The sequence below is a fragment of the Pleurodeles waltl genome, chromosome 4_1 (genome assembly GCF_031143425.1).
Source record: "Pleurodeles waltl isolate 20211129_DDA chromosome 4_1, aPleWal1.hap1.20221129, whole genome shotgun sequence".
Lineage (NCBI taxonomy): Eukaryota > Metazoa > Chordata > Amphibia > Caudata > Salamandridae > Pleurodeles > Pleurodeles waltl.
In genome coordinates this window covers 785,771,274-785,784,857 of record NC_090442.1, presented here as the reverse complement: position 1 = coordinate 785,784,857, position 13,584 = coordinate 785,771,274, and the positions used below count along the sequence as shown (strand labels likewise).

The 13,584-nt window shown below is 48.3% G+C and overlaps 1 protein-coding gene across 2 annotated transcripts in view; it reads right to left on the bottom strand.

Annotated features, from left to right (window-relative positions):
* Positions 1-13,584, bottom strand: part of LOC138288176 (zinc finger protein 546-like) — a 689,754-nt gene that overhangs the window by 520,479 nt on the left and 155,691 nt on the right. For both annotated transcript variants that reach the window (XM_069229499.1, XM_069229500.1), the window contains exons 10-11: positions 12,230-12,310; positions 11,813-11,899 (exon numbers count right to left, since the gene is read on the bottom strand). In XM_069229499.1, the coding sequence (XP_069085600.1) occupies positions 11,813-11,899; positions 12,230-12,310 (168 nt within the window). The remainder of the gene's footprint in view (positions 1-11,812; positions 11,900-12,229; positions 12,311-13,584) is intronic.

Genomic DNA, 13,584 nt, shown 5'->3' with positions numbered 1-13,584 from the left:
GCTCCATGAACAGTTTAGAGTTTGTTTTCTTTTAATACCTAAATGTACAATATTATGGTCCAAAAGGGACATCTTAAGCTGGTGTTAATTCAGGCTGTGAAGTTCCAACGGGGAGCAGAGTCAAGACAGATTTACATACCGCTGTTTCCAAACTGGAATGGCGCGGCGAACAAAAAAACACAATGGAGTTAGGCCCAGATCTGTGACTAGGGGTGAATGTTTGACCTTGTTCAGCATTCCCTCCATCATTTGTTCTTTTTGCTTTAGTCTTCTAAACACGCTGCACATATTTTTTTGTAGAACTCCAATGCTGTACCTTGTTTGTCTGTCATGCTTATCTTGTCTCTCTCCCATTGCAAACACAATGCAACAGGATATGAGAAAATACTGTAGAACCCGGGAGTCAAAAAGGGAACACAGGTACAGGCATTCTACTTTTCAGTAAAGAGGAAGGATTTGAGTACACTAACCAAGCTACCCAGCACGCCTACTCCCTTACCTTAAGAAAATATTGCACCACTGTGCTAATAAGCTAGCCCTACGCAAAGCAAAAGAACAACTACACACATAGGCTATTACTAACTTACAGCAAAACCAAAATAAAACGGTGTACAGAGTGTTGAAACATTTCAAACACTCATCCCCAGTCACAAATTTGAGTTTAATCCATTGTTATTTCGCTTCCCACGTCACCCTAGTGTGGCCCCAGCCATATGCAAATCAGCCTTGACCCTGCTCCCCTTAGAAACAGTCCAGCCTGAACTGCCAAGCCAAATCATCCCTGGACTGGAAACAAGCATCCTGGGACCGGTTTCGGGGTATCACCCCCATCAGGCAGGCTAATCCCTAGTATATGGTACTTAGGTACCCAGGAAATGTGCCACCTATGGAAGCCCATGCAAAATGTGTCTACAGGACTGCCATTGCAGCCTGCCTGAAAAGGTGTATGCACCCTTTCACTACAGGTCACAGTACCAGGTCACTGTAAGTTCCCCCTGTGGTAGGCCCTTCATAGCCCAGATGGCAGGGTGCAGGTACCTGTGTGTGAGGGCACCCCTGCATCAGCAGAGGTGCCCCTACAAACTCCAGCTCCATTGCAATGGACTTCGTAAGTGTGGGAGCCATTTTACCCATATACTGGACACGGGTGTAAAGAAATGGCTCCCTGTTGCAGTTACCCCCCACTTTTTGCCTGATACTGATGCTGACTTGACTGAGAAGTGTGCTGGGACCCTGCTAACCAGGCCCCAGCACCAGTGTTCCTTCACCTAAAATGTACCATTGTATCCACAATTGGCACACCCTGGCATTCAGATAAGTCCCTTGTAACTGGTACTTCTAGTACCAAGGGCCCTGATGCCAAGGAAGGTCTCTAAGGGCTGCAGCATGTCTTATGCCACCCTAGAGACCCCTCACTCAGCACAGACACACTGCTTACAAGCCTGTGTGTGCTAGTGAGAACAAAATGAGTAAGTCGACATGGCACTCCCCTCAGGGTGCCATGCCAGCCTCTCACTGCCTATGCAGTATAGGTAAGACACCCCTCTAGCAGGCCTTACAGCCCTAAGGCAGGGTGCACTATACCATAGGAGAGGGTACCAGTGCATGAGCACTGTGCCCCTACAGTGTCTAAGCAAAACCTTAGACATTGTAAGTGCAGGGTAGCCATAAGAGTATATGGTCTGGGAGTCTGTTTTACACGAACTCCACAGCACCATAATGGCTACACTGAAAACTGGGAAGTTTGGTATCAAACTTCTCAGCACAATAAATGCACACTGATGCCAGTGTACATTTTATTGTAAAATACACCACAGAGGGCACCTTAGAGGTGCCCCCTGAAACTTAACCAACTATCTGTGTAGGCTGACTGGTTCCAGCAGCCTGCCACACTAGAGACATGTTGCTGGCCCCATGGGGAGAGTGCCTTTGTCACTCTGAGGCCAGTAACAAAGCCTGCACTGGGTGGAGATGCTAACACCTCCCCCAGGCAGGAGCTGTGACACCTGGCGGTGAGCCTCAAAGGCTCACCCCTTTGTCACAGCCCAGCAGGGCACTCCAGCTTAGTGGAGTTGCCCGCCCCCTCCGGCCACGGCCCCCACTTTTGGCGGCAAGGCTGGAGGGAACAAAGAAAGCAACAAGGAGGAGTCACTGGCCAGTCAGGACAGCCCCTAAGGTGTCCTGAGCTGAAGTGACTCTAACTTTTAGAAATCCTCCATCTTGCAGATGGAGGATTCCCCCAATAGGGTTAGGATTGTGACCCCCTCCCCTTGGGAGGAGGCACAAAGAGGGTGTACCCACCCTCAGGGCTAGTAGCCATTGGCTACTAACCCCCCAGACCTAAACACGCCCTTAAATTTAGTATTTAAGGGCTACCCTGAACCCTAAAAAAATTAGATTCCTGCAACTACAAGAAGAAGGACTGCCTAGCTGAAACCCCTGCAGAGGAAGACCAGAAGACGACAACTGCCTTGGCTCCAGAAACTCACCGGCCTGTCTCCTGCCTTCCAAAGATCCTGCTCCAGCGACGCCTTCCAAAGGGACCAGCGACCTCGACATCCTCTGAGGACTGCCCCTGCTTCGAAAAGACAAGAAACTCCCGAGGACAGCGGACCTGCTCCAAGAAAAGCTGCAACTTTGTTTCCAGCAGCTTTAAAGAACCCTGCAAGCTCCCCGCAAGAAGCGTGAGACTTGCAACACTGCACCCGGCGACCCCGACTCGGCTGGTGGCGATCCAACACCTCAGGAGGGACCCCAGGACTACTCTGAGACTGTGAGTACAAAAACCTGTCCCCCCTGAGCCCCCACAGCGCCGCCTGCAGAGGGAATCCCGAGGCTTCCCCTGACCGCGACCCTTTGAATCCAAAGTCCCGACACCTGGGAGAGACCCTGCACCCGCAGCCCCCAGGACCTGAAGGACCGGACTTTCACTGGAGGAGTGACCCCCAGGAGTCCCTCTCCCTTGCCCAAGTGGAGGTTTCCCCGAGGAACCCCCCCCTTGCCTGCCTGCAGCGCTGAAGAGATCCCGAGATCTCCCATTGACTTCCAATACAAACCCGACGCTTGTTTCTACACTGCACCCGGCCGCCCCCACGCTGCTGAGGGTGAAATTTCTGTGTGGGCTTGTGTCCCCCCCGGTGCCCTACAAAACCCCCCTGGTCTGCCCTCCGAAGACGCGGGTACTTACCTGCAAGCAGACCGGAACCGGGGCACCCCCTTCTCTCCATTCTAGCCTATGTGTTTTGGGCACCACTTTGAACTCTGCACCTGACCGGCCCTGAGCTGCTGGTGTGGTGACTTTGGGGTTGCTCGGAACCCCCAACGGTGGGCTACCTTGGACCAAGAACTGAGCCCTGTAAGTGTCTTACTTACCTGGTTAACCTAACAAATACTTACCTCCCCTAGGAACTGTGAAAATTGCACTAAGTGTCCACTTTTAAAACAGCTATTTGTGAATAACTTGAAAAGTATACATGCAATTTTGATGATTTGAAGTTCCTAAAGTACTTACCTGCAATACCTTTCGAATGAGATATTACATGTAGAATTTGAACCTGTGGTTCTTAAAATAAACTAAGAAAAGATATTTTTCTATATAAAAACCTATTGGCTGGATTTGTCTCTGAGTGTGTGTACCTCATTTATTGTCTATGTGTATGTACAACAAATGCTTAACACTACTCCTTGGATAAGCCTACTGCTCGACCACACTACCACAAAATAGAGCATTAGTATTATCTCTTTTTGCCACTATCTTACCTCTAAGGGGAACCCTTGGACTCTGTGCATGCTATTCCTTACTTTGAAATAGCACATACAGAGCCAACGTCCTACATTGGTGGATCAGCGGTGGGGTACAAGACTTTGCATTTGCTGGACTACTCAGCCAATACCTGATCACACGACAAATTCCAAAATTGTCATTAGAAATTGATTTTTGCAATTTGAAATTTTTCTAAATTCTTAAAAGTCCTGCTAGGGACTTGTGTGTTAAGTCCCTGTTTAGCATTGTCTTTTAGAGTTTAAAAGTTTGTTAAAGGTTTGAAATTAGATTCTAGAAACAGTTTTAGATTCTTTAAAAAGTCTTCCAACTTTTAGCAAAATAATGTCTGATACAGAGATGAATGTGGTGGAACTCGACACCACACCTTACCTCCATCTTAAGATGAGGGAGCTAAGGTCTCTCTGTAATATAAAGAAAATAACCATTGGCTCCAGACCTACCAAAATTCAGCTCCAGGAGCTGTTGGCAGAGTTTGAAAAAGCCAACCCCTCTGAGGATGACTTCACAGAGGAAGAAATTAGTGACTTGGAGGGCAATTCCCCCCTTCCAGTCCTAAATAGGGAGACCAGGGCCTCTCAAGCCCTGTCTCCAAAAATGATAGTCAGAAATGTTGCTTCCCTCACAGGAGGGTCCAGCATTTCTGAAATCACTGAGGATGCTCTCAGTGAAGATGACCCCCTGTTAGCCAGGATGGTCAAAAGATTGGCTTTGGAAAAGCAGCTCCTAGCCATAGAAAGGGAAAGAAAAGAGATGGGCCTAGGTCCCATCAATGGTGGCAGCAACTTAAATAGGGTCAGAGATTCTCCTGACATCCTAAAAATCCCCAAAGGGATTGTAACAAAATATGAAAATGGTGATGACATCGCCAAATGGTTCACAGCTTTTGAGAGGGCTTGTGTAACCAGAAAAGTGAACAGATCTCACTGGGGTGCTCTCCTTTGGGAAATGTTCACTGGAAAGTGTAGGGATAGACTCCTCACACTCTCTGGAAAAGATGCAGAATCTTATGACCTCATGAAGGGTACCCTGATTGAGGGCTTTGGATTCTCCACTGAGGAGTATAGAATTAGATTCAGGGGGGCTCAAAAATCCTCGAGCCAGACCTGGGTTGATTTTGTAGACTACTCAGTAAAAACACTAGATGGTTGGTTAACTGGAAATGAAGTGTGTGACTATGTTGGGCTTTATAATTTGTTTATGAAAGAACACATTTTAAGTAACTGCTTCAATGAAAAGTTGCATCAGTATCTGGTAGACCTAGGTCCAATTTCTCCCCAAGAATTGGGAAAGAAGGCAGACCACTGGGTCAAGACTAGGGTAACCAAAACTTCCACTGGGGGTGACCAGAAGAAAGGGGTTACAAAAACTCCCCAGGAGAAAGTGGGTGACACTAGAAACAAAGAAAAAGAGTCCTCTGTAGGCCCCCAAAAACCAGAACAGGTGGGTGGGCCCCAAGACACAACCCAAAACAAAGGTGGGTACCAGGGTAAGAACTGGGATGCCACTAAGGCCTGGTGCCACAACTGTAAACAGTCTGGGCACCACACCAAGGACACTTCTTGTCCCAAAAACAAACCCCAGAACAAAATTCCTGGGGTAACCAGTGTAGCCATGGGAGATGACTCCTCAGATGAGGAGGTCTTCCTAGCCTTCAACTGGAAACAGGGCCCAACAGGTGAGTTGGAGATTCCAGAGGGAAGTAGACACTTCCACCACCTACTGGTGAATGGAATCCCAACCACTGCCCTGAGAGACACTTGTGCCAGTCACACTATTGTGCATGACAGGCTGGTGCTCTCAAACCAGTACATCCCAGGTGAGACTGCCAGGGTAAGAGTTAGCCTAGACAGGGTCACTAAGAGGCCTGTGGCTTTAGTGCCCATAGAAGTGGGTGGCACTCTTAGCTGGAGAAGGGTAGTAGTCAGTACAGACCTCCCCCTTGATTGTCTCCTTGGAAATGACTACCCAGAGGTTAGTCAGAGCCCAAGAGAGGAACTGGTCCAGTGCCAGTCCTCTCCCAAGGATTCTGGAAGTCCTGCCTCTGCAGTAAATGCAAGCAGGCCCCAGAAGAAGAAGAAAAGAAAACAGAGTAGGAAGGGTGGACAACCTCTAGCCAAGGTTACAGCAAGCCAAGGAGATTCTGCTCCAGTAGGGGAGAACTCCAGAAATGGCCCTGATAAAGTCCAACCTGACCCACAAGAAGTCCTGGCTAGTCAGGCAACTGTTAAACCTGAGTGGATGGCTCCTCAGCTAACAGAAGAAAGAGTGGAAGAAGGGTGTTTACTACAAGATGTGGTAACCCCCCACTCTAATACAGCAGACAGGCAACCTGAACCCAAAGAAGCCTGTAACTTAGCCCCTTCCCTTTTAGGTGAAGAGCTAAAGGTGTGGTTCTGGGCACTGACAGCTGTCAGTGGCCTCTGCTGGGTGTTAGCCTTTATGGCTGCACTATCCTTAGCATGGTGGTCTGACCCCATGCCAAATAGCAAGTTAGGCCCCCTGACCCTATTGGTCATGGTGGGGTTACTCCAGCTCTGGGTAACCTCTCTGGGTAAGCTAGGGGTAACCCTGGCCAAGATAAGATTAGCAGAGGTGGATACCTCTAAGACCAAAATAGAAAGGATGGGTGGAGACATTGAAGAGGCAGACAAGAGGCAATTCAGACTAGGTCCTATCACTGTGGAAGTGGGTCAGTTCCCCAAAGGGAATGACCTGAACAGAAGGATGTAAGGCAGAGTAGGCCCTGCAACTAACCAGCCTATTTCTCCTACTCTTCCTCGCCTGACAGACTAGGAAGACTCTCCCAGCTTGGGCTGAGTCTTCTGGCCTGTGGGCTGGGGGGGGCTTGTGTAAAGAAATGGCTCCCTGTTGCAGTTACCCCCCACTTTTTGCCTGATACTGATGCTGACTTGACTGAGAAGTGTGCTGGGACCCTGCTAACCAGGCCCCAGCACCAGTGTTCCTTCACCTAAAATGTACCATTGTATCCACAATTGGCACACCCTGGCATTCAGATAAGTCCCTTGTAACTGGTACTTCTAGTACCAAGGGCCCTGATGCCAAGGAAGGTCTCTAAGGGCTGCAGCATGTCTTATGCCACCCTAGAGACCCCTCACTCAGCACAGACACACTGCTTACAAGCCTGTGTGTGCTAGTGAGAACAAAATGAGTAAGTCGACATGGCACTCCCCTCAGGGTGCCATGCCAGCCTCTCACTGCCTATGCAGTATAGGTAAGACACCCCTCTAGCAGGCCTTACAGCCCTAAGGCAGGGTGCACTATACCATAGGAGAGGGTACCAGTGCATGAGCACTGTGCCCCTACAGTGTCTAAGCAAAACCTTAGACATTGTAAGTGCAGGGTAGCCATAAGAGTATATGGTCTGGGAGTCTGTTTTACACGAACTCCACAGCACCATAATGGCTACACTGAAAACTGGGAAGTTTGGTATCAAACTTCTCAGCACAATAAATGCACACTGATGCCAGTGTACATTTTATTGTAAAATACACCACAGAGGGCACCTTAGAGGTGCCCCCTGAAACTTAACCAACTATCTGTGTAGGCTGACTGGTTCCAGCAGCCTGCCACACTAGAGACATGTTGCTGGCCCCATGGGGAGAGTGCCTTTGTCACTCTGAGGCCAGTAACAAAGCCTGCACTGGGTGGAGATGCTAACACCTCCCCCAGGCAGGAGCTGTGACACCTGGCGGTGAGCCTCAAAGGCTCACCCCTTTGTCACAGCCCAGCAGGGCACTCCAGCTTAGTGGAGTTGCCCGCCCCCTCCGGCCACGGCCCCCACTTTTGGCGGCAAGGCTGGAGGGAACAAAGAAAGCAACAAGGAGGAGTCACTGGCCAGTCAGGACAGCCCCTAAGGTGTCCTGAGCTGAAGTGACTCTAACTTTTAGAAATCCTCCATCTTGCAGATGGAGGATTCCCCCAATAGGGTTAGGATTGTGACCCCCTCCCCTTGGGAGGAGGCACAAAGAGGGTGTACCCACCCTCAGGGCTAGTAGCCATTGGCTACTAACCCCCCAGACCTAAACACGCCCTTAAATTTAGTATTTAAGGGCTACCCTGAACCCTAAAAAAATTAGATTCCTGCAACTACAAGAAGAAGGACTGCCTAGCTGAAACCCCTGCAGAGGAAGACCAGAAGACGACAACTGCCTTGGCTCCAGAAACTCACCGGCCTGTCTCCTGCCTTCCAAAGATCCTGCTCCAGCGACGCCTTCCAAAGGGACCAGCGACCTCGACATCCTCTGAGGACTGCCCCTGCTTCGAAAAGACAAGAAACTCCCGAGGACAGCGGACCTGCTCCAAGAAAAGCTGCAACTTTGTTTCCAGCAGCTTTAAAGAACCCTGCAAGCTCCCCGCAAGAAGCGTGAGACTTGCAACACTGCACCCGGCGACCCCGACTCGGCTGGTGGCGATCCAACACCTCAGGAGGGACCCCAGGACTACTCTGAGACTGTGAGTACAAAAACCTGTCCCCCCTGAGCCCCCACAGCGCCGCCTGCAGAGGGAATCCCGAGGCTTCCCCTGACCGCGACCCTTTGAATCCAAAGTCCCGACACCTGGGAGAGACCCTGCACCCGCAGCCCCCAGGACCTGAAGGACCGGACTTTCACTGGAGGAGTGACCCCCAGGAGTCCCTCTCCCTTGCCCAAGTGGAGGTTTCCCCGAGGAACCCCCCCCTTGCCTGCCTGCAGCGCTGAAGAGATCCCGAGATCTCCCATTGACTTCCAATACAAACCCGACGCTTGTTTCTACACTGCACCCGGCCGCCCCCACGCTGCTGAGGGTGAAATTTCTGTGTGGGCTTGTGTCCCCCCCGGTGCCCTACAAAACCCCCCTGGTCTGCCCTCCGAAGACGCGGGTACTTACCTGCAAGCAGACCGGAACCGGGGCACCCCCTTCTCTCCATTCTAGCCTATGTGTTTTGGGCACCACTTTGAACTCTGCACCTGACCGGCCCTGAGCTGCTGGTGTGGTGACTTTGGGGTTGCTCGGAACCCCCAACGGTGGGCTACCTTGGACCAAGAACTGAGCCCTGTAAGTGTCTTACTTACCTGGTTAACCTAACAAATACTTACCTCCCCTAGGAACTGTGAAAATTGCACTAAGTGTCCACTTTTAAAACAGCTATTTGTGAATAACTTGAAAAGTATACATGCAATTTTGATGATTTGAAGTTCCTAAAGTACTTACCTGCAATACCTTTCGAATGAGATATTACATGTAGAATTTGAACCTGTGGTTCTTAAAATAAACTAAGAAAAGATATTTTTCTATATAAAAACCTATTGGCTGGATTTGTCTCTGAGTGTGTGTACCTCATTTATTGTCTATGTGTATGTACAACAAATGCTTAACACTACTCCTTGGATAAGCCTACTGCTCGACCACACTACCACAAAATAGAGCATTAGTATTATCTCTTTTTGCCACTATCTTACCTCTAAGGGGAACCCTTGGACTCTGTGCATGCTATTCCTTACTTTGAAATAGCACATACAGAGCCAACTTCCTACAACGGGTCACTACCTATGTCCAGCTACATAATGGTAACTCCAATCCTGGGCATGTATGGTATCAAACATGTCGGAATCATACCCCAATACTGTTGCCAGTGTTGTTTGTATGATTCCATGCACTCAGGGGGCTCCTAGGAGGCTCACCATCATTGCTCCTACCAGTCTTCTGGGGTTTTCGGGGCAGCCTGCACTGCTGCCACCCCTCAGACAGGTATCTGCCCTCCTGCTGCTTGACCAGAGCAGGCAGAACAAAGGATTTCTTGTGGGAGATGGAGGAAACACCTTCTCCCTTGGAAATAGGCGTTACATGTTGTGGGAGGGGTAGCCTACCCAAGCCACTGGTATGCTTTGAAGGGCACATTTGGTGCCCTCCTAACATAAACCAGTCCACACCATTCTATGGACTCCCAGTCCCTGCTCTAGTGCGAAACTGGACCATAGAAATAGGAGTGACCACTCCCCTGTGGTGGTGCCCAGAGCTCCTCTAGTTGGCCACTTGATTCTTCCATCTGGAATCCAAGTGGGCAGAGGCCCCTGGAAGCATCTCAGTGGCCAGCTATAAAGGCTTGCTTGTTCCTCCTTCAAGGGATCTCCAGGCTCCGTATAGCCCGACCCCCAGCACTCCTTCCCGCAAAGCAGTCTCCTGTCTGCTGCTCCAGCGACCTGGGACTCCTCTTCAGGTGAGATGAGTGGGCATCACTGAGACTCCTGTGCCTGCTGCCCATGGGTCTCCTGTGGGGATTGCCTCCTCTTCTTGTGACTCTCCCACCTGCTGAGGGTCACCTCGGACTCCCCTCCTTGGGTAGAGTCCCCTGGACCTTGCTGGCCCTTTTCAGCCTTGCAAAACCTTCTTCTACGACTCTTGCATTTGCCAAGGCTTGTTGGTGGTTTTCAAGCACCTCTGATCGACTGCATCACGACAGCCGACATCACTTGTATCACTTCTAGAACTCCTCTTCTGCTCCTGTGCTGCACTGCTGACTTTCTTCATCCACCATCGACCTGGTCCTGCATCCACAGAAAGGTAGGCAGTGGCTCCTGCCACAACCAGACACTCCATCACAAATTGGACTTGGTCCCTTGCCTTTGCAGGTCCTCTTCTGTCAGGAGACATTGTTGGTTTCTTCCAGTCTTGTCTGGGTCTTGCACAGTCCTTTTCCAAAGTCCTCCTGTTGGTTTTGGGGCAAACCAGGTACTTAACTCTTATCTCCTTGTCGCTGGGGGTCACCCTGGTACTTGGGTTTCCTAGTTCCTCCAGCTCCGCTCTACTTCCTTGGACGGAAGACTGCTTTTCACATTCAACTTTTCTAGTATATAGTTTGGCCCTCCCCTAGGGCGCTCACTGTGTGCTATTGCTTTTACCAATGCCTATTGCTCTCTATGCTATTTACTGATTGCTGTTGTGTATATAATAGTGTGTTTACTTACCTCCAGTTTGGGTATTGCATACATAGTATTTTAGTATTTGTGTTACCATAATAAAGTACCTTTACTTTTGCAACACTGTGTGGTTCTTTCATGTGTGTAAGTGCTGTGAGACTGTAGTGGTATTGCATAAGCTTTGCATGTCTCTTAGATAAGTCTTGGCTGCTCATCCACAGCTAACTCTAGAAAGCCCTGGCGTCCTAGACACTGTCTACACTTCACTAATAGGGGATACCTGGACCTGGTATAAGGTGATAACACCATATGTGTTCACCACACACCAGGCCAGGATCCTACAGCGGGTTCCCTCCTTTAATTCATATGTTTGCAATAAATGTATATAATTAAAAAGCCTATAATTCACTCATTTCTTTTTAATCACATTTATTTATATGTTTGCTTTTAATATTCTCCCTGTTCATTGTAATAATGAATTGTTTATGTGGAAGGTGTGTGTAACACAATTGTACTCAGAGTGCAGTCTTAATCACAATAGTTAACTACAACTATTATTTTCAGCACTGGATGTTCTATACCTTCTCTTTAAACAGATCAGCAACTGCAGTCTTGTTTCACAGAAATGCACTGTCTGCTCTGCCACTTCAATTGCAACAGGCTCCAGCAGGCAAGACTGCCAGCAGTGAAAATGTTTCCCTTTCTCCTCAATTCCATTAGGTACCCACTGTCCTGTTCCACATGAATCTGCTTTCAGATCAGCCCTGTTCATGCAGTACGTGCAACTAGCCTCAAATCCTTCATACTGTGCTTGCTTCATTATGTTCACTCACAGTTTCCTTAAACTCTTCCAGATCTTCTAAACTCTGATTCTGTTCTTCAAGCACAAGGAATGCATGCTCAGCCAATGCAAGCAGTTGCTAAAACAGCAAGGAGGGCACAAACAGTCCATTTTTAATCACATCAGAAACTCACCGGTCTCACTGGAGTCAATATTCACAGCACTGACACATATACTGCAAACCTGCCTCTCAGTTACCTTTGGCTACTGATTCCTTTATGATGAACTGCAAACATTTACAATATGCACTCTTTTATTATGTTCACTCACGGTTTCCCCAATAAGTGCTGCATGATCTTCTTCTAAGCATTGCCGCTGTTCTTCAGATGTATGAACTGCAGGATCCTCCAGTGGCTCCTGAAAAATCACAGTTGCACACTACATCTCAGTACCTCAGTGACAAAAAAAAGCTGCAGTTTCAGCAGTAATCATCTCGCATTTCTATCCCTTCAGCTCAATAAAATGAATGTTCAGGGCTTATTCTATGACAAGCTGCCTGGGATCCCACCACCAGAGTTAACAAGTAACTGTATAGAAGTGGAAAAATCTAACATTTGATCAGGCTATGTCAGACTATCCCCTATCGATCAGCACTGCACACGAGACAGGCAGGAGCCCTGGCTCCGAGTGTTTCATTTTCAGTCACACATAACTAACTTCTTGAAGGTCAACTTCATGGTCACTCACCGTGTCCTCTTGAAGCACAATTTGTTGGCCCAAACATTCATTCTGTTCAACAGGGATGTGAACTGCCCAGGGACGAGGCACCTGTAACAAGAATATGTGCATAACTAGGTATGTTTCTGCATTTGATTAAGGGGTTTGTGGCCCCAAGTAAGAAAAAATGTTAAAAGGAAAACAAGAGGCAGGACATTTATATATAAATGAACACAGTACACTTTCAAAGCCCCAGGCCTGCTTCTATCTTCTACCACACATTGGGCAAATGCACTATGTATGTAACTACTGTGTCTGCCCAATATATGGAGGCCCAAAGGCCATTACCTGTTTTCATGAGGGGATTAAAATGCACATCCATTGACAAGTAGTAGATTCAACTTAAAAATATCCAGGGGTCATTTGAAGAGCACAGTGAAAATAGGAAAAATATGACCTTGCAAAGCAGAGAAATAAAAGGTAATGAAAAACAGGAAATACCTGCAACAACCTTAGGTGACCAGGGTGGAGGGAGGGTGCATGTGAATTTACAGCACATTACACCACGAACAGATGCTTATATGGTAAGTACCATTTTGCGTTTGTGGCATGTATATCTGTAAATACACCTGCTGTGTAAAGGCTGTAAAACAATCCTCCCAATAACAGTGCCTTAGCCTATAGATGTTGTAGTGGACTGAAAAAGTGTGTTTAAGACAGCCTGGTCTACTCTAGCTTGTTGTCTGGCCAGGACATCCATGCAAGAGTGCATGGTAAAGGTATGGGGGGGTAGACAGGTAGCTGCTTTACAGATGTCAGCTAACAGTATATTAGCTAAGAAAGCCACAGAAGCCCCTTTCTTACGAGTGGAACGGGGTCTGGGAGGGACAGGCAGTTACTTTAGCTTTGGCATAACAAGTCTGTATACACTTGACCAACCATCATGCAACTCCTGCCTTAGAAAGAGCATGTCCTTTGTAGGGCTTGCATCAAGAAACACATTTCTGTTGTGTCTTCCGGAAGGGCTTTGTCCTGTCAATATAGTACATTAGTGCTCTATTGACATCAAGAGTGTGCAGAGATCATTCTACTACAGTCTCTGAGTGTGGAAAAAAGATGGGCAGCTCAACTGTCTGATTCAAGGTGGAAACTGGAAACCTCCTTAGGCAGGAATTTTAGATTGGTTCTGAGAACCACACTATCTTGATGTACTTGGCAAACAGATCTTCTAAGGTAAGAGCATGTGTTTCACTGACTCTTCTGACTGAAGTGATGGCTATATGGAAGGCCACTTTCCAGGACAAGAACTGAAGTGGACAAGAGTTAAGTGGTTCAAAAGGGAGGCCCATTAGTCTTGTGAGGACATTGTTAAGGTTCCAAATAGG